The 20,261-nt window shown below is 41.0% G+C and overlaps 2 protein-coding genes across 2 annotated transcripts in view; both read left to right on the forward strand.

Moving 5' to 3' along the window:
• Nucleotides 1-5,934: 5,934 nt before the first annotated feature.
• POLR2K (RNA polymerase II, I and III subunit K) lies at nt 5,935-9,748 on the forward strand. The gene is made up of 5 exons (XM_082752767.1): nt 5,935-5,984; nt 6,102-6,150; nt 7,703-7,766; nt 8,576-8,668; nt 9,111-9,748. Exons 3-5 carry the CDS (start codon nt 7,706-7,708, stop codon nt 9,131-9,133), a joined length of 177 nt encoding a protein of 58 aa, XP_082608893.1. The 5' UTR covers nt 5,935-5,984; nt 6,102-6,150; nt 7,703-7,705; the 3' UTR covers nt 9,134-9,748.
• A 1,020-nt stretch (nt 9,749-10,768) lies between these two features.
• Nucleotides 10,769-20,261, forward strand: part of SPAG1 (sperm associated antigen 1) — a 40,870-nt gene continuing 31,377 nt past the window's right edge. Inside the window, exons 1-5 of the mRNA XM_082754322.1 lie at nt 10,769-10,855; nt 11,851-11,992; nt 12,081-12,240; nt 15,332-15,457; nt 20,036-20,103. Coding sequence (XP_082610448.1) covers nt 11,853-11,992; nt 12,081-12,240; nt 15,332-15,457; nt 20,036-20,103 — 494 coding nt within the window. The 5' untranslated portion in view covers nt 10,769-10,855; nt 11,851-11,852. The remainder of the gene's footprint in view (nt 10,856-11,850; nt 11,993-12,080; nt 12,241-15,331; nt 15,458-20,035; nt 20,104-20,261) is intronic.

The following is a 20,261-nucleotide window of genomic DNA, read 5'->3' on the forward strand; positions in this document are numbered from 1 at the left end:
GGAACCATGCTGAGGTCAGTATGAAATCAAAACAGATTTAAAACAAAAAAAATAAAGTGTGTAATTGAGAAGAACTCTTCAAGGAAAGAAACATATGTAAGTATAATTACAAAACAAAGACAGAAGCCTGGCCTGCTTTCTTTCCCTCTCCCATTTACCTCTACAAGTACCTTATTTTCACATTATTATAGTAGCTTACTTCTGTAAGTGTTTTCCCTGCCTTTTTCCTCATTCACTCTTTTAGTTTGGTGAATTAAGAGGCAATGCAAATAGGACACATGAGGGGCATTGCTTTAGGCTAGCTATTACATGGATTAGGGATAACTTTAGTGATAGTGCAGGACCAACTCCACGTAGTGTCTAGCATTTCACCTGCATAGCTTTTCAACATCATAGGTAATAGGCTGAAAATGCTGTAAAACAAACTGAAAGGCAATATTTAAAAAAAAAAAAAAAAAAAAGTAGAGGAGATATAAAAAGTCTTTTTAGTTCACCGCTGCTCTTCATCTGATTATTCACAAGGAAGAGCTATAACATACCAGTACTAAAAACATGGCATGATCTTTTTGTAAAATACAAGAAGAGTAGGGCCTCACTTTCCATGAGGAATTTTGGTGAACCACAGTTAGTCAACAAATGTGACCAAGAGATATTCCTACCAAAAATACTGATGGACAGATCATTTTGAAAGTTGTTTAGAGACAGAAGCTCAAGTTTTCAATGCCACCAAAAAGAAACACACCACACTTACCTTTAAAAACATTAATATTTTCTTTAGACAGTCTAACTATGCATTTAACAAAAAATGGATGGGCCTGCAGGTTTGCAAACTTAATGTTCAGGCAGCAAGATGAAGAAATAATAGAAGGGAAACACACACTTGCAGTTTTGTTCTCAGACATTCCAGGGGAGAAATTATTTAATCTTATGAACAGTTGAGAGTAGAGTATATTTTAAATATTACAACTTTAAAGTATTTATTTAAACTCGCTTGTGTTTTAAATAGCATAAAATCACCGGGGGGGGAAGTTTCTACAGTTGTAGGAGAGGTCAGAATGGCACAGTTAAAGGAAAAGCCGCGCTGCAACCTTAAGCAGCAGCCAAAAATACACTGTCAGTATGCCAACGTCCAGCAGGAGACGCTTGTGAGCTTCCTATATCGAAGGCGTGAGACCTCTGAAAATTTTTAGGGAAGACACCGCAATACAGACCCTCAGTATGTAATTCTTTACGACAGATCCCAGTATACACCTTAGTTTTGCATAAATACTCTTTTCCAAGCATGTTACTCTTGAAAGTTAAGATTTAATTAAACACAATGTCTCATTTAAAAAAAAAAAAAAAAAGTGAAAGGGAAAGCCTTTCAGAGCTGCTGATCATACCTCATAACACAGTGAGATGCTATTTACATTCATAAGAGGTACCTAGTAAAACTTTCAGAGGCTTGTTTAGTCCTTTATAAGCACTTTCTCTTCTTATTGGGAGAGACATATGAGCTACTTGTTTTGATACGTAGTATCAAGCCCTTTTCATTTGAGGATCTTGAAATAATTTTATGAAAGTATTCTTACCCTTATTTTAGGCATCAGGAAACAGACACGTCAGGAAAAAAAAAAAATACTAGTCACATTTCAAGTCTGTTACAGAGAAAGGAATAAAATGCGTATCTGCTAAGTGTAGTTTCTTGTTCTCCATCCATTTCTCTGGTATCTATTATTAATTCTGTAGTCCTCAAATCCAGAAGTCATCAGCAAACTTCACAGCAGTTTACAGAATAAATTACTTCATGCTCAGAAACCCAATTTAAATTACAGACAGGATTTGGATATTTAGATCTGGAATTATATCTGACAAGCCTAGGCTTTACAAAGCATCCTAAGGGGGAAAAAAACGTTTGTTACTAGAAGACGGTGTAAGTAATACCCATAACATAGGTGTGAGTTCCAAGAGGGAATTACCCCAGTTCTAGATGCTAATTTGCATTCCTTAGTAATAGAGGCTGAACACTTTCGTTTCTAACAAGATGCTTTCTGTCCTTATTTGTCACTGATCGTCACGTTAACAAAAACAGATAAAAATACAAAGTTTTGGTGGTACAAGACTGCTTTCTGAGCTTTTTAAATAAAGATGATATCTGCAAGAAAAGTGGTTTTTATCTGAGAGCTGCTCTTCGAGCTCCCAGATCTAAACCCAGAGAAGCCGTCAATACAATAGCATAGCTCAGTCCTGTGTGTGAGATGGGGGTAACTTACCCTAATTTGCGAAGCAATTTGAGCTCTTCCAAAGCAAAGGTACCGTATTCGGAGCACAATTTACCCCTACCGACAACCTAAAGCGGGGAAGGGCGTGGGTAGAAGAGAGAGTTACAAGAGCAACGTTACCCAGTAGCTTGGTGACAGCTGAGAGAGTTTACATAGATGCTTTCACTGTAACGCCTAATTACCCAGCGAGGAAGACAACTGACGGCTACTTAGCGCTCGGGGGCCTCTCGGTCACCTGCAACGCCGGACACGAGCAAAGCAACAGCTTCACCCCCTCACGGGGCAAACCGCCGGGCAGAGGCCGGCGGGGCTCCCTGAGGGGAAGGCGAAGGCGACGCCCAACCTCGCCCCGGGCTTGCTGGCTGGAGAAGGCGGGGATCCTGCCGCCTCAGCGGCTCGCCGCCCGGCTCCCGAGCCCGTTGCCCTTGGCGAGGAGCCGCTGTGGGTGGAGGGAAGCCAAGCGGCTCCTCGCGTGCAGCCACCGCCGCTGCTTTCCCTCGCTTGGGTTTGAACCGCCCGCCTTTACCAACCGCCTCGGAGCGGGGGCCTGAGGAGAGCCCGCTCCGCGGCGTGAGGCTCGCCTTCCCCCTCACGTTTACACCTCAATGCAGTCAGCCCACCATAAGATCGCCCCGATGGTGTGGCTCTCTCCCTCAGCTCCCCCGTCCCTTTCTGCCTCTCCTCAGGAGATGCTGGGGGCGAGGCGTTCCCGCCTCTGCCAGAGCCCTTCTGCTTCTCCTCAGGAGAGGAGTTGGGGATGAGGGCTGAAGAGAGCCCTTCACAGGCGCTGGTCAGTCACGGCCAGCCTTTCACAGATGCAAAACGCTTTCTGCACCCGCACCTTTAAGCTTGACTTGTAAGGGTGCCAATTAATTCACATTAATTAGCGCGTTTGTACCCGGCGGCTCGGGAACGAGATAATCACGGAGTGTTTGCCTCGGTTAAATCACCTGTCAGTCGGGTGGGAGATGCCAGTGATGACGCCTAGGTTTTGCCGTGTTTTTACTGAAACTGTACATTTAAAAATGAGTAATTGGGTGCCTGCGTTTCCCGAGCTCGGTGCGGCTGCACACACCCACACACCTGGGGGCTCCACAGCGGGCGGGGGGAGCCACGGTCCTCGCAGCAGCGAGGAAAAGGAGCAGGGAAAGCCTCTGCTTGCCACACAGAGGCCGAATAAATTGTTATTGTGTCCTCCTCCTTCTGGGTATCATTCTCCCTCACCTCGTTGAGATGAGATTTACCACAGGTTACCTCTAATTTTTATGTTTCTTCCCCCTGTTTACTTTTTATTTCCTCCACCAGAAACGACATCAGATGAGAAAGATTTTAAACTGTTGTGCGTGACTAAGAGTAATGCCTACACCCAAAGCAGCAAACTAGAAGCTTTCTAAATTAACGCCGAAATTCAGCCGTACTTCCAGTTCGTGGGCTGGGCGGGCTCTGCCCCGCCGCTCGGAGCCCGTTCACGGGGCGGCGAAGCCTCGCAGCCAAAGGGAGCCCGAAGAAAGGCGAATTTAAAAACTGCCCATCCAAAGTGGGGGAAATGGGGACATTTGTATATAAAGAGTACGGTTTTATGTGGCTAAAAGGTAACCGTTACGGATCAAAAGAGAAAGGGGGAAATATGCCAGAGGCTTCCATTTTAGAGGGAGAAATTAATAGAAACTGATTGAAGAGGAATTGATTTCCCAAAGGGCTTTGTGTAGTAGTATCTATTTCACATGTATCAGGAGAATTTCTTTCTCTAATAGTTGTGTTTATCTATAGGAAAAAAAAAAAAATGCTTTTTCTGTGAAAGGGGCAGCTTGCTGTGGTGAAAAAACATCCAGGGAATTTAACAAATTATAGTTACAGTGTTTAATGCGACATACAGAAACCTCACACCAAACAGCACCATTTAACAAAATGCGGCACATGCGGGCAGTAAAAGCCTGAGAACGTAAATTTTACAACGAAATAATGCGAGAGAGCCCGCGATACCCTGACGGGCAGGCTACGAGCGCCTTGCCATCCCCCGAGCACTCTGCGCACCTCAGCCCGCAGCCACGAACCCTTCTTCTGGGGTTATTCCCCCGGAGTTTTTTCCTCTATGGGGACAGCAGACATGTCCCATATGCTCCCAGCCCTCGGAACACCCTCGGACTGGCGTTTATCAGCCCTTCAAAGCGGGGCTCTATCACGACAGCGCTGCTCTTGGCTTTGACAGAAACGGAGCAAGGAAATGAGGCACCTGATAAAACCTTTTTTTTTTCCGAGGGAACAGTTAAACGATAGCAACAATCAAGCAATTGCGTGATTTCTTTGAGACTTTGTTTTCACATAATTAACTTTAATTTTCTTTTTCATGGCAGTATAATTAGTAAACCAGTTTTACAGTATCGTCTCGACAAATCCGTCTCTAAAAAAAAAAAAAAAGTCCAGAGAAATCGGTTGATTTTTATTTGTTTACTTCTCGGATGTTAATTACTTGATATGCATTACCAAGTGAAGCTATGGTTCAGGCTTTATTTTCTCCTCTGCTTAAAGCTCTTCGCACCAGCTCACGCTTAGGAAAACCGTGGCGAAGAGGACACGGGCAGTAAATTTGGGGGAGTGCGAATCAGGACGAATAGCGCTGCCTTTCACCTGTCGTTTCGCTTGCATGTGTTTTATTCTAGCACCCAGAAGTTATATTTAGCTTTATTTATACACAGCAGCATGGGAAAACAGACGAGCTGTCTAAGATCTTGAACGTATTTTTATTACATGTAACTTAAATTAGGAAAATTAGGAAAAAAAAAATAGGAAAACCGCCGATATTTATTGTTCCTCAAGTTAATTTTAGGTAAACTACAGGGTAACATATGAAGGTGATTTGCTGCTATGAGAGCATCAGTAAGTTATAACTGGTAAACTCGTGTGGTATCAACCCATTTTGTTCCTCAGGAAACAATTTTTATTCAGTATTCGGAAAGAGTCTTTACTTTTTTTTCAGTATTGAGAAATAGCATTTTATTCATCATTCAGAAACATTTCCTTAAACAAGGAAGTCTCCTGAATGATGAAGTCATTAAATCAGAATATTTACGAAAAAGTATTTGTTAAACGATTTCCAGAGGTGAAATTCTTGTGAAATTGAGTAAAGAAAACAGTCTATAAAATGCCTACTGAACATTTGTCATTTACACCAGCATGGACTAAGCAAGTACCTGGTATTGTTTCGTATTTTGGCTGTGCTATTTTGGTTCAGTATGCTGGAATATTTCGGCTCAGGATGCTGGAATCGCCCAAATTTGAACCTCTTCCATAATACGATCCTGCAATTAAAATGTATAGCATCATAAATTGTAAATTTTGTTTAAAGAAGGAGTACACACAGCAAGGTACCAAATTTAGCTCTGAGGACCTTAAAGTGCTTCTGAAAACAACAAGAGCCGTGAGGTGAGACACCGCAGCGACTTCAAACTCTGCGGTGGCACGGCGCGAGCTGCAGCAGGATTTTTGGCTGAGTCTGCACAGACAGAGGCCGGGGACGGACAACTAAAAAATATTTTGTTCCAAAGCACTGAGGCCTCGGGACGGGCGCGGAGGAGCCCCCTCAGGTTCCCTCAGCAAGCGCCGGGCTCGCTCCGGCCACCCGGCGGCGCTCCCGGGCCGCCCGCTCTGAGGGGAGGCGGCGCCGCGCCGTCATCAGCCGGCGCCGAGAGGCCGAGAAGCGCCGCGGTTCCCTTCGTGGCTGGGGTGAGCGGGGAGGCTTCCTTAAAATCCCTGTGGGGTTCAAGAGGGTGTTTATGGGGCTGCGAGGAGGGCAGCCTGCCCTCAGCGAGACACTAAGGACCGCGTTTGTTTCTCCCGCAGGTACGCCTGGAGGGCTCGGGGACTGTGACTGGAGCTCCGCGTCCTCGTGGTGAGTTGTGGTGTGCCCCGTAGTGCTCGGAGCACGCAGGTCTGTCTGTGTGCCTTCTGGCTGTGCCAGCTTGTGCTTTAGCTGCTGGGGGTGTGAACGCTAGCGAAATGGTGATGCTACCCTGCAAAATGCAGAGCTGTAGTTCGCTGCTGTCTCCTGCAGCTGTGTTGTTGTGCTGCATGGCCAGCACTGCCTCCAGTTAACTGTAACTGTGGCAGTTCAGCCTTCAGATGTAACTGTGGTAGTTGGGCCTCCTGAGTCTGGCTCGCTTTGAAGGTACTGCTCTTCTCAAGTGCCAAGGGATGACTGCCAACCCTGACTATATATAGCTTGTGACACAATAAGACTATAATATGTGTGTTTTAAAGTGCCACTGTGATAACAGTAGAGCAAAACCTTACTTAAAAGCTGTAGAGTTTAACTAATTCAGTTACCCAGAATGGAACGGCATAGTGTTGTTTTGTTTTGTTTTAATGAGGGGGTTTGGCACCTGCTGATCAGACTCTTTTAAGCAAAAGATAAACTGTTTATGTCAAGCCTGTGCTTCTACCCTTAAGCCCCAAATGCATTTATACTGGAAGAAACTGAAGATCAGGGAAATATACCAGGGAATTAAGTGAAAGTGTCCAGGACTCGTGCTCACGAGGAAGCACTGTGAAGGTCATTTAATGACATAATAGCTAGGAGTTCCTATCCTCTATGTCAGTGGGCTCAGAAACAACAACCTCAAAAACTTACAAAGAGATATTCATCTATCTTAGTCTGAGTGGAAGAAAAAACATCTGCTATCTCTGTTGTAAAAACCTTGATGCTTGCAAACATATTTATGTGGAATTACTTAAAACTCCATTAAATGTTTGTGGAGTAGACATAATTGTTGTCTGATAACGTGAGGGAATACTTGCCTCTAAATAAGCCTGAACAACTTAAACCATTACAATAGAGCACTAAGAGATGCTTGAAAGTATAGAGACCTATCTTGGGGGTTTGAGGGTGGAATTTATTCTATATGGCCCCTCTTTATTTATGTAAATGCCTATTATTATCTTGCCTACAGTCTGTTCCCAGGATTTATAATCCGTAAAATTAGAATTAGGTTAGCTAGTGTTGTTGCCTTTTTTCTGCTCTCCAACAAGATTTATCTTGTTCATGATAGTGTGGCCGTTAAATGAATGGTACATGAATTGTTTTATTTTTCTGTTTCCATCAGGGTTGAAGGGAGGAAAGAAAATAATATTTATTTACCTTTTGTGTTTAAAATTATCTTTAATACAAAATGATGTATAGATTCCATTTTTGGAGTTTTTTTTCAACACCCAGTTGGTGAAGCTCAGTGCAACCTGATCACACTATTTTAAGAAGGCAGCTGGACCAGATAAGTTTCTGAAGTCTCTTCCGATGAGTCATCCTATGTTGGTCAAATACAGATGGAATTTGTATTTACTTTGAAGAGTTTTTCATATTCTGCTGACTTTTGATGGAGATGTTTCAATATTTATGTATGCCTCTTAAAAAAAAAACTGTGTATATTTTGTTTTTTTTGTTTATGTAGAACATGGATTCACAGAAGGATGTTCAGCCTCCAAAGCAGCAGCCAATGATTTACATTTGTGGAGGTAAAAAAAAAAAAAAAAAAAAAAAAAGACATTAGTGAATTCTTTTCTCTGTTACTGGAGATCTGGTGTTCTTATAATGAAGGATGCATCATCACAGTACTGAAGAAATGGAAATAGCATTGTGAATCCTGATGATCTTTTAAATTTTACTCACTGATGCTACCACGTATGTGGTAGCATAGTAATAATACATACAGACAGTGATATGGAAGTAATTCATTAGAGCTTCTGTTGCTGCATGGAAGTCTGCATCTCCAGTGGACAATACTTCTGCATCTCCACAGGACAGACTTCTGTTTAGTGCGTTTTTGGGGGAGGATTTTTTGCAAATAATTGGTCACTCAGCTTTTACTAAAGTGTAATAGTCAATTTAATAGTCAACTTTTCTTTCACCTTATAATGTAAACATTGGAGATTGAGTGCATAAGAGTCAAAGTGTTTTGGAGACTTAAGAAAATAAACTTGGGAGGCTGGGGGGGAGGCAGAGGGGAGCCTGAGGTGAAGTTTTCATGAGTAGACAGTCAACTGTACAGAACACGTACCATTCTCAATACCACTAATGATTTGGTGATTTCTAGCAAGGTCCTCTTTGATATTTAAAAAGTGAAGTTTGTAGATCTTATTTTTTCTTTCTGCACAGAATCTTAATGTCTTTCAGTTCTTTACACAAATTCATTACAAATTATTTTGTGAATTATGTTGTGTTTTTTTTTTTTTGCCACAAATAAGAAGTAAGACTTCTGAAAGTTGTCTGTGCATTAACAATGCTGATTTTTACTCACTCCCATTATCTTCCTCTGTCACATCAGAATGCCATACAGAAAATGAAATAAAGGCAAGAGATCCTATCAGATGCCGAGAATGCGGGTACAGAATAATGTACAAGAAAAGGACAAAAAGATGTATCCTTTTACAAAGGCACGTGAATGCACTTGGGGAGCTGTGAGTGGGGATAAGGCGTCTAAGGTAAACAAAACGGAAAATTTTAGTAATTGTGCAAGAATCCTTCAAAGCCAAAAAATCAATACAGTAGAGCAAACTATAGAGACATCTTTGCTGTATAACTGTGGACCTTGTTTCCCAGTACATTGTCTCATTTTCCATTTTCTATGAAAACTATAATAATCCACAAAAGTCGTGTGGGTGACGTACAGGGTATGGCTGATATCATGCAGGAACATGTTGTAGGGTTAATTAAAAATGAGTTCTAAATGCTTTTATATGGTTACTTGTGTCTTTAGATTTGGATAGTCTTCCCTTACTGCCTCCTTTTCTCTCCCTGATCTTTCTCTCTTTTTTTCCTTCCCAACCACAACACATTTTTCTTTAACTGCACCATTCCAGTGGTGGTTTTTGATGCCCGGTGATGTGAGCTGAAGATATATTGATTATTATGCTGCAGTTTATTATTTCTGACTTTGTTCTGTAAATCTATTAGTGTACAAATGCATATTTTTCTTTTAAGATATTAAAATATTAAACTTCACTTAGTATTTTTTGTCTGTATTACTACAGGTTTCTAAAACTGTGACTTAAATTTTAGTCATAGTATGTAGAAGTCTGTTAAATTCATTGGTATTGTATTTGGTTTTGAGTTCATCTTGTTTTCATGACTCTCGTCTAAACCTTACTTGCATCGTAACTTTATTAAATGCTCTTTGGACTCCTATGAACTGCATAAAATCTTGGTTTGAATAAATTCCCATGGGAATAAATCGAAAGACACACAAAGTTAGGTCTGAAACACAGATTTGGATTTCAAAAGAGCAAGTATCAAAGAACTTGAGAGCAAACAATTCGCGATAAATTACAAAGCATGTGTAAACAGAAATCTCCGAACTGTTTTGTGACTTGGTTGTACCCAAGAAAAGAAGGACTGTAGTTTAACGATACCCTGAGTAAGGGTCCCAAAGCTAAAATAATACTGTTCTGCTTTTCAGATGACTTTTTGTGAGTCTGTAATAAAAAGTGCTTGTTTTGTATTTATGAGCCAGAATTCTGCATCTGTTTGTTCAGAAAGTATTAATACTAAAATACCTTGAAAATAAAATACATTAATGTGTATTTTAAAATACTGCTGGATTGTGTCTGATACTAATTTACCCTACTTAAATGGTAGGGTAAATTATTATTTTGATAATAGTGCCAATGATGCCTTTAATAATGACATAACAACATTTTTAACTTTCTATCAGTGTAGTGAGATACCTTTGTCATGGAATATATGGTCATATACCGGTTCATAAATGAACTATAGTGGGTTGTTCTAGGAAATGGGATTTTTAAAAAATATTTTAGAGCTGTTTTGTTTCCTTGGCTATCTTACTGGATTGTACCTGCAAATGCAGCTGGGTCTGGGACAAGGCTAGGAAGGCAATGGTGCTGTAGATAACACAGCTTTGGAGAAACTGGCGGGGGGCTAGATCAAATTGTACACTTAGGCTAGATAGAATTGTACATGGGAAGCAAACCGGTGATGTTTTATTGAAGGCCAAATCCCCGAACTGCTGAGTTGAGTGGCTGAGGTGAATAAGCTCTCCAGAGTCAAATCACGTATAAAAACGAAGAGCTTTTTAACTTATAACAAGGGACGTTTTATTTAATACGTCGTAACGCGGGGCATGTATTTTTAACAGCCACAGAGGGATTTCTCTGGTTCCCCGCTTTGCCACCTCAGGTGTGGCGCTGTGCCTCTCCGCCATAGCCCCGCTGTGCCTGCGCGGCTACACCCGGCCGGGCAGCGGCCGTGCTGGAGGCACCGCGGCACGGGGCAGGTGGGTGCCGGGGACCCTCAGGCGGCTCCGCCGAGACCCAGCGGGGCCCTGCGGGAGCCCTCGCGTGTGGGGCGGCCGCGGAGGGCGGCTCGGAGCCCGCCTCGTCCTTCCCCGTGCCCTGCGCGCCGCCCGCCGCCATCTTGTACATAGCAACGGTTGCCGGGGCCGGCCGCCATCTTGTATATAGCAACGGTTGCCACGGCCCGCCGCCATGCCGGGGGTCGGGCGCTGCCTTCAGGCAAAAAGCTCCGTCTGCAGGAGCGGGGAGCCCCCGTTCAGCCCCATCTCCTCCTTACCGCACTGCCCGGGAGCTGGGTGAGCGAGTCCGGGGGTGAGGGCTGGTTTGGTTTGGTTTGGTTTGTTTTCTATACCAAAACTGTAGATTCTAGGGGCAAAATCCTGTCTTTATGCGCAGTACCTAATTACGACCGCTTATTATTTAAATGATGCTGTATTACAAACATTTCATGCTACTACAAACTAATATGTGTAATTATGCACTAATTTAAGTTAAAATTATTTTTATTAGATTTGCATCTGCACGTGGTTATCATCACATGCTGCCTGGCTGGCTACCCTCATAATACCTGTTAAAATAACATTTTTCGCGCAACGTAACATGCTCTGTGGAGCAGAGCTTGGAAATGAAGTAGAAAAAAAAGTGCAATAAAGCAGTTCAAAGGTACAGAGAGACAGGAAATGTCTGCTTTGAACACCTTGCTTCATCTGTTACAGGCATACTGGAAAAGATCTGTATTAGTACGGTAATATAATCAGAGACCCAGAAAATGCAGTTAGTGAGGAAAGGCAATCAGATTAGTTTTGGCTACAGAGAAGATAAGGGCTATCACTCCTTAAGATGCAGTGAATCATCTTAATTCTGGGGAGGGGGAAAAAAAAAAAAAAAAAAAAAAAAAAAGAGAAGTCACTGCACCATCGTCTTCTTTATCCTGACCACCCTTAATTAAAATAAGAAATACTATACCACGTTTAAAGAAAAGCAGGTAATGGGGTAGGCATAAATATGGTAACTTTTCTTTAAGACTTTCTGATATGTTCTGCCATGCAGAACCAGTAAAGTTGTGCACATTCTTCTCCCAAAATATATCTTGCATATAACCATATATTTGTCAGTAGGCCTCTGTCAATAACTGTTTGCATGATAAGGTCTTCAAATTGGAGGTTTTTACTTTTGTGACAATAGTTCTGCTTGCATAAAAAAGTAATAGCTGGGCTATTCCTTAAATTACCATTACTTTAAAAGATAACTAGATGTCCATAGATTTTTTTTTTCCTCTTTTAAAATTTAGTTATGGGTGATGAATCAGTACCATATTTGCTGGACCAAGGAACCACAAAAACTTATCAAATACCTATTGGTCATCTGGACTACAAGTTCATTGAAAAATGCACAGATGTTAAACACCTGGAAAAGATTCTCAGGGTATTAAGGTATACATATTTTCTTAATTTCATTACTAATTTTATTCCCCTTCTGTAAAATTTTTCTTTTGTAACTTTAATATCTTCCATTTCAAAGGTCTGGTGAAGAGGGATGTTATCCTGACCTGACACTGTTCTGTGAAAAGCGTATTGAGCATTTAGACCCGGGGAGCAGAGCTCTCAGGAAAGACAGGCCTGCAGCTACAGCTTCTGATTTCACAGCTGAAGAATGGGAAACAATTAACGGTGAACTGATGGTACAGTATTACTCTAGTTTATAGTGGTTAGTAATGTAATCACTCTGATGTATCAATCTGGAGTGATTGTTCAGCTTCATCTTGTGCTTAAGTAGAGCATGATTATTTGATTAAATCAGGAAGTGATAGAAGAATTTTGTTTTTTTATTATTATTATTATTTAATTTATTAACGTTAATGAATTTTTCATGTCCATTATAACTCTAGAGAACTTCTTTATGTATTATTTTTCATTCAAAAAAGCACAAAATAATTGCAAACTACATTTATGAAATCCACTTTTCTCAATCTGTATATCTAAAAACAGGAGAATATTCTATACCGTTTCTATACTGTAAGAACGGAAGAGTACTTTATCCAGCTGAAAATATTGAAGAAATCTGGATGGGCATAAGCATTTTAGATTATGGTATTTTATATGAAAAACAGATTCTCTTATAGTGAAGAATGACACTAACATCTCTTACCTGTGATTAAAAAAAAAAACTAGATGTGTATATGAAACAACTATTTTTCTGGCCTAGAAGCAAACATGCTATGAATTGAATTGTGCAGGAAAAAGTAAAGCAGCAAAATTAATTTTATGAGAAATTAAGCATAGTTGTTTATTTTTTAGTAGAGTCTATGAGAAGATATACAGATGCTTTTTGTTGCTTTCTGAATCTTTAGGGTAACTTAGAGGCAATTTTGTTTATAACATGTTCTAATTATATTATGCTATTTCTGTTTGAAATCAGTTATTTCCAGTCCTTTAAGGAAGCTTCTGCCAGTGCTTAATAACCTCTTCAGAAGAGATAGACAGGGAAGGAGGGGAAGTGGATGTTGCCCTCTGTATTAGGGAAAGGTTTGATTGTGAAGAGATGCTTCTGAGAAACAGCTATGAACAGGTTGAGAGCTTGTGGGTGAAAGTTAAGGACCACACCAGTATAAGTCACCTTTTGGTCGGGGTCTACGACAGGCCACCTGATCAAGAGGAGCCTGTGGACGAGGCATTCTTACTTCAGGTACAATAAGCATCATGGTCGCACACTCTCATCCTGATGGGGGGCTTCAACCACCCGGATGTCTGAGGGAAAAGCTACCCAGCAGGCTGTAAGCAATCCAGGAGATTCCTGGAGTGCACTGAGGATAACTTCCTGGTCCAGGTACTAGACAAACCAACCAGACAAGAAGATGAGATCCTCTGAAACACTGTTCTCAGGGACAAAGGTGTTGAACAGAGCTGGCAGCTCTTTAAGGATGTTTTCCTTAGAGCACAAGAACTCTCCATCCCCTTGTGTAAAAATGCGGGCAGGGAGGGTGGACGACTGGGATGGCTGAGCAAGGACCTGTTGGTCAAACTGAGGGACAAGAAAGGAATGCACAGGCAGTGAAAGCAGGGACACATGGCCTGGGAAAAGTATAGGGATGCAGCCCAGATGTGCAGGGATGGGATTGGGAAAGACAAAGCACAAATGGAACTGAGCTTGGCAAGGGATGCAAAGAATAACAAGAAGGGGCTCTATAGGTATGTTGGGCAAAGAAGAAAGGCCAATGAGAGCGTACCCCCTCTGATGGACAACAGATGTGGAGAAGTCTTAGGTACTCAACAACTTCTTTGCCTCAGTCTTCACTGACAGTCGGGCTTCCCATGTCCCGCGTTTCCCTGAACCCGTAGATGAGGATTGGGTACCATGCACTGTAAGCAAAGAGCAGGTTTGAGACCACCTGATGAAAAAGTCTATGGGGCCTGATGCCATGCATCCCAGGGTCCTGAAGGAACTGGCTGATGGAGTTGCCAGGCCTCTCTCCATCATATATGAAAAAGCCTGGCAGTCAGGAGAAGTCCCTGGTGACTGGAAAAGGGGAAACATCACTCTGTTTTTTAAAAAGGGTAGAAGGTGGACCCAGGAAACTACAGGCTGGTAAGCCTCACCTCTGTGCCTGGGAAAATCATGGAACAGATCCTCCTGGAAGCAACATCAAGGCACATGCAGGACAAAGAGGTGATCTGGGACAGCCCGGAGGTTCAACAAGTCTAAGTGCAAGGTGCTGCACCTGTGTTGGGGCAATTCCAGATGAGGACAGACTGGGAGAACAACTCAATCGGAGCAGCCCTGCAGAGAAAGACTTGGGCCAGCAGTGCGTGCTTGCAGCCCAGAAGGCCAACTGCATCCTGGGCTGCAGCCACAGAGGAGTGGGCAGCAGGAGGAGCAGATTGTGCCCCTCTGCTCTGCCCTGGTGAGGCCCCACTTGGAGTACCACATCCATGTCTGCAACCCCAAGCAAAAGAAGGATGTGGGGCTGTTAGAGAGGGTGCAGAGGGGTGCTGTGAAGATGACCAGAGGCCTTTCATGTGAAGAAAGAGATCCGGGGCTGTTCAGCCTGAAGAAGAAAAGGCTCCGGGGTGATCTTATTGCTGCTTTTCAGTAATTAAAGGAGGCTTATAAAAAGATGGAGAACAACTCTTTCTCGTTCAGATAATGACAGGACAAGGATGAATGGTTTTAAACTAAAAGAGAGGAAATTTAGATTAGAGGTTAGGAGGGAATTCTTCACTCAGAGAACAGTGAGGCGTTGGCACAAACTGCCCAGAGAAGCTGTGGATGCCCCATCCCTGGAGGTATTCAAGACCAGCTTGGATGAAGCCCTAAGCAGCTTGATCTAGTGGGTGGCATCCCTGCCCATGGCAGGGGAGTTGTAACAAGATGATCTTTAAGGTCCCTTCCAACCTGAGCCATTCTGTGATTCTGAATGATTAAAAGCACTTTTGCTTTTATTTTGCATATTTGGCTTTAAAATGGTTCCCCTTTCCTGACTCTAAACAACAATAAAGGTAGGCGTGGATGTAGCTCCTACTGCGTTCATCATTATCTGTGCTCAGTTTGGCAGTGTGACTTACAAAAATAACCCTTTTAACCAGAGTAAGGAACTTAAGTTTATGTTGTTTTGTTTTTTCATTTTAAGCTTGATTTTAAACTTTGTTTTTAATCTTCCTCATAATGGCTTTTCTCCATTAAGAGCAATGCATTATAATGATAATTGTTTGAGTCATTGTAGACTGTGTATCTGTTCTACTGCTTTAATGTACAGATGTATTACTTATTTTCAGAGCTGGGTGACAGAAATGCATGAAGATGATCATAAACCACAGGTTTTGAGAACAGACATGCTGCTTGAAGGACAAGATAACTTGCCTCCTGTTCGTTGTTCCAGCAGCTGTCTTCCTGCTAATCAGGTATCTCCAGTTTTCTAAGGCTTTATTTTTACAAGTGTACGTTAGTTATGTCTTTCTAAAATCAGAAAATGTCACCTGTAAGAACTTCTATTCACTGGGCCCCTTTTAAATATTTTGTTAACCAGAAAATAAAAATCTTCAAGCAGTCTTGCAGGAGACCAATGCTTAAACAAAAGTGCTTCTTTCGTACTAGCATGCTTCTTGTAGTAAAGTTATAATTCTGATCAAGAACTCATTTCTGAAGCAAATCTCCGTAAACACCCTTGTATGTGTTTGTTTCACATGAAGTGTGGTGTTAAAGCAGATGAACTAGGTTCCTTTTGGAGGAAGCCATGCCAGGAGCTGTATTCTGCCATTCTACTGTATCTTACTATTACATATGTAATACACAATCTTATAATATCTTACTAATACTAAATACAGTGCTGCTGGAGGGATTGACAGAAACGTAGGTGTGGGAATGGGTTTTTTTTTTTGAATTGTCAGATGTTACTATGAATGGTTTCAGTCTGATTCCCACTATTCCGTTTGTAATTCTGGGACACTGTCACAACAAATTCACTGAAGCATTTTTCTTTTTGGAAGTTAGAAATTTAAATTAGAACAGATCCTTATGGAGCATGTGATATTTTTTAATTGTTAAAATAACACATTCAAATTATTGGTTTGAATTCCTATGTTTTAGTAAATGCCTGATTTGTGTTCCTATATTGTCACAAACTACTTCTTACTGTCAGCCAGTATTTAAACACCAGACCAAGATAATGGAGAATGCAAGGTTATTGCCATATATAATATACAAAGAGAAACTGGCTGCTTGCACAGGTATATGCTTTGTTGGACTAAATACTGGATGGTGTCCCCAGGGCTTGGTATTGGGACCCATCCTGTTTAATATTGATGATTTGGATGAGGGAGTTGAGTGCACCCTCAGTGAGTCTGCAGACTTACTTCAATGCTACAGGCTGGGGGAAGAGGAACTGGAAAGCTGCCCAGTGGAAAGGGACCTGGGGGTATTGGTCCATAGCTGGTTGAATATGAGCCAGCAGTGTGCTCGGGTGGTCAAGAAGGCCAACAGCATCCTGGCTTGTATCAGAAATAGTGTGGCCAGCAGGGCTAGGGCAGTGATTGTCCCTCTGTACTTGGCTCTGGTGAGGCTGCACCTCGAGTGTTGTGTTCAGTTTTGGGCCCCTTGCTACAGGAAGGACATCGAGGTGCTGCAGCATGTCCAAAGGACAAGAAAGCTGGTGAAGGGTCTAGAAAGCAAGTCTTACAAGGAGCAGCTGAGGGAGCAGGGGTGGTTTAGCTTGGAGGCTCAGGGAGACCATATCGCACTCTACAATTACCTTAAAGGAGGTTATAGTAAGGTGGGTGTTGGTCTCTTCTCCCAAGCACCAGGTCATAAGACGAGGGAATGACCTCAAATTGTGCCAGGGAAGGTTCAGGTTGGATATTAGGAAAAATTTCTTCATTGAAAGAGTTGTGAAGTAGTGGAACAGACTGCCCAGGGAAACGGTTGAGTCACCATCCCTGGAGGTCTTCAAAAAAAACTTGTAAAGCTTTGTGACATGGTTTAATGGTGGACTTGGCAGTGCTAGGTTAAAGGTTGAACTAGATGATCTTTTCCAACCTAAATGATTCAATGATTCTAAGTTTTTATTACTTTTATTCTCTATACAAGGTTTAGGTATTAGTGTTATTACCAAGGAAACACGGATACAGCTTTGTGTTATTTGTGGTATATGATTTCTTTTCCTTTTGACAGTGAAGGCTACCTCTGAAATAATTGTAACCTTTCCTGGAAGAGAAAAGAGGGGCCTGAAATTGTGTTCTAGAATTCAATCTTTTTATGTAGCAGTGCAGTTACACCACTACTAGATCAATACTGAATAAAAGGCTTTTTCTATACCGCACACTAAGACATCTGTATAATGAAATTTCAAAAAAGCAGATTAATATTTTGAATCAGTTCTTATTTGTTGTTTTTGTTTGTTTTCTATTTGATAAAGCAATGGGCAAGGTGGTAATTTTTAAACATATTTTGTTAATCAATTAGGTCTGTAACTATCTTTTTCACTAGCATCATATAACTTTGTAATGTGATGTCAGGTATAAAGTTGGGATGATAAATTAATCCTCTCTGCTAGAAAGAAATCCACAAACCCTTCCATTTGATTAGAGACTGTGTGTCTGATGTGGTGCATAAAAACTCCAGGAACTTCAGTGAAGCAGAATCAATGAATAGATAGAAGAAGCTTATCAATGAATAGATAAATACTTCATGTAAAGCATCCCTTTTTTACACAATATGGAAGTTTCTTAATACCCTGGTTTTCATTTCACACTGCCTAGGATTTTGAGGTTACAACTATACTGTAGAATAAAAGAGGACTGGAGAGACAGAGTATTTCTGTTTCTAACTGTCCATATTGCTTAATCAATTTTACTGCCTCCCTTTTTCCAGGACAAAAGGAAAACATGTCCTGGAAGCGTGGGTTTAGAAATACTCAGTTCCAAAATATTGTACAGATGAGATTTCAGCAGACATAGGTTTCTTTGCCAGACACAATGGGCTACAGTCCATGGCATACAACGCGTATTCCAAGTTCTATTTAATGAAACTGTCTGTGATGTTATCTATATAGCCCTCATTATTTTGGATGCTCCAAATTGAAAAAGAATACTGGTTAGTTGACACAGAATAATAATGTGTTAGTATGGGATCCAGAGGAGAACCAAGGCCAAATTGTTTGTCATCTGAACTAAATCCAGTCTGTACTTCGTTTTTAGATGCAGAAATAACTCACTTGGCTTCAAACACTTTGGGATCCATGCAATTTGGCAAGAAACATGACAAGGGCAGAGGGTTGTTCTTTTTTTTTTGTTTGTTTTGTTTTTGTTCTCTGCCTGTAATACCAAGTACCAATGAAAAGTTAATACAGCATGCAAATGTAGCTTTTTCATGAAAGCCTCTTGAATGAGATGCTCTGAAATATTAATGATTGAGAAATTCCTTACTCCATTGGAGCCACAATTTGGTTACAGTGGTCCCAAGAATATGAGACCTAGAATATTAAGGATTTTTGAAATTTTGAGTCAATGTTTCTGCCTTATTCCATGAAAGGATGTGTTCAAGTTTGTGTAGTTACTTTATAAATGTTCTTCTGAGAGTTTCATCTTTTTTTGTGCTCATTCAAATTAAGGGCTTCTGGTTTGAAAAGAGATTTGGTATTTTAAAAATTACAAAGTTTGTAATATACCCCAGGATACATATGCAATGATGTAATATTCCAAGAAGCCATATTTAGGAGTTGCCTCCTCCAAACATGCATTAATCACTAAATGTGTGTCATTTTGTCTAGCTTCTTGAATGACTGAGAGCATAAGTGTAATTCTCAAGTCGAATACTACAAAAGCTTATGTAACCTAACATTATGGATAGCTGTAGGTGTTTATAGGAAGGGTCACATTTGCATTATGTAAATTGAGGTGTTTATATTCAACTTCAGAAGTGTTTCCTTGCAACAGTGTCACCACTGGTAAAGCTAGTTTAAGAGGTTCCTGTTTGTTTCTTTGGTTCAGTTTATCACATGCTCACTTGCACTGATACAAATATTTAGGGGTTGCACTGTGGTATCTATTAAATTGTTTGTTCGAACCCAGATAATTGTAAGTGTGCAATCCTACAAGAAATTACCCTGGTCTAACTTGGTGAGAGATGGATTGCAAGGTAAGAGGAGGGCTGAACGGCCAGCGAAGAGTAAAAAAGAAATATTTTGAACTGGCTGTACAACTATGGAATACCTGTTTGGAACCACACCTTGCTGCTGAATATTGTTGAAGTAAACAAGCAGGGAGGGACATTATCGGAAACATAGTCTGATGACAGAGATGGAAGAGATGCCAGAGGTGGTGGCTATGGAAATACATCCCATATACATTAGGATAGGAGCTGGATTGTGATACAAATCAGTTAAGTCAGTTATTGGGACTGATTGTTGCAGTGTAAATTGTCTAAAACCTAGAATGAGAATAAATCGTCTTGGAAATTAGCTTGATTGGTGTGTCAAATAAGTACAGACACTATCTAGAAGAAGTCAAACCAAATTTTTATTTTAAGTTTGTTCAGAGGGCTTCAGGGGCTGTCAGAATCTGTGCATTGCATTCTCCTGGGAAGGACAAGGCTAAAATGAGGTTACTGATTCAATCTCGGTGTTAAACATCGCGTTACAAGGCTGGGGTTTTCCAAGAGTAAGTAGAGTTTGTTGCTGTATTGAAAGGGTGGTTCAAAGCAACACAAAATACTAATTAGGAAGAGCAGTCTCTTCTATCTGAAAGTTTTATCCAGCACCTCTGTGACACGTAACAGGGTAGTGGAGAGAAAGTGTGAGACTCAGATTACAATGGTCCATCAAATACATAAAGATGTTCTTTAAAGCAAGATAAAATTTTCAAGACTATGCTGAAATTAGTCATGAACAGTGTTAATTAGTGCGGATATGTATTGCAGAAATAAAAAAAAGGCTGTGAATTTTCTCTTTTGAAAATTGTCTTACAGGCTGGTTGTTTCTCTTTCAGAATGAAAAATTACAAAATAAACAAAGAAGCAAGAAAAACATACCACGGGATTACAGCGAATGGGACAAGTATGTTAAGCCCTTTATTTTTTTTATTAACTCATTTATTTATTCTATAATGGAACACTACTGGGGGGGGAAGGCTGCTGTTGTTGTTTAAGTATTTTTGAGAAACATAGTAGTAACTTTTCAGGGAATTATAATAATTCAGTGAAACTTACGTTTTT

This window comes from Aythya marila, assembly GCF_965140915.1.
Source record: "Aythya marila genome assembly, chromosome: 2".
NCBI lineage: Eukaryota > Metazoa > Chordata > Aves > Anseriformes > Anatidae > Aythya > Aythya marila.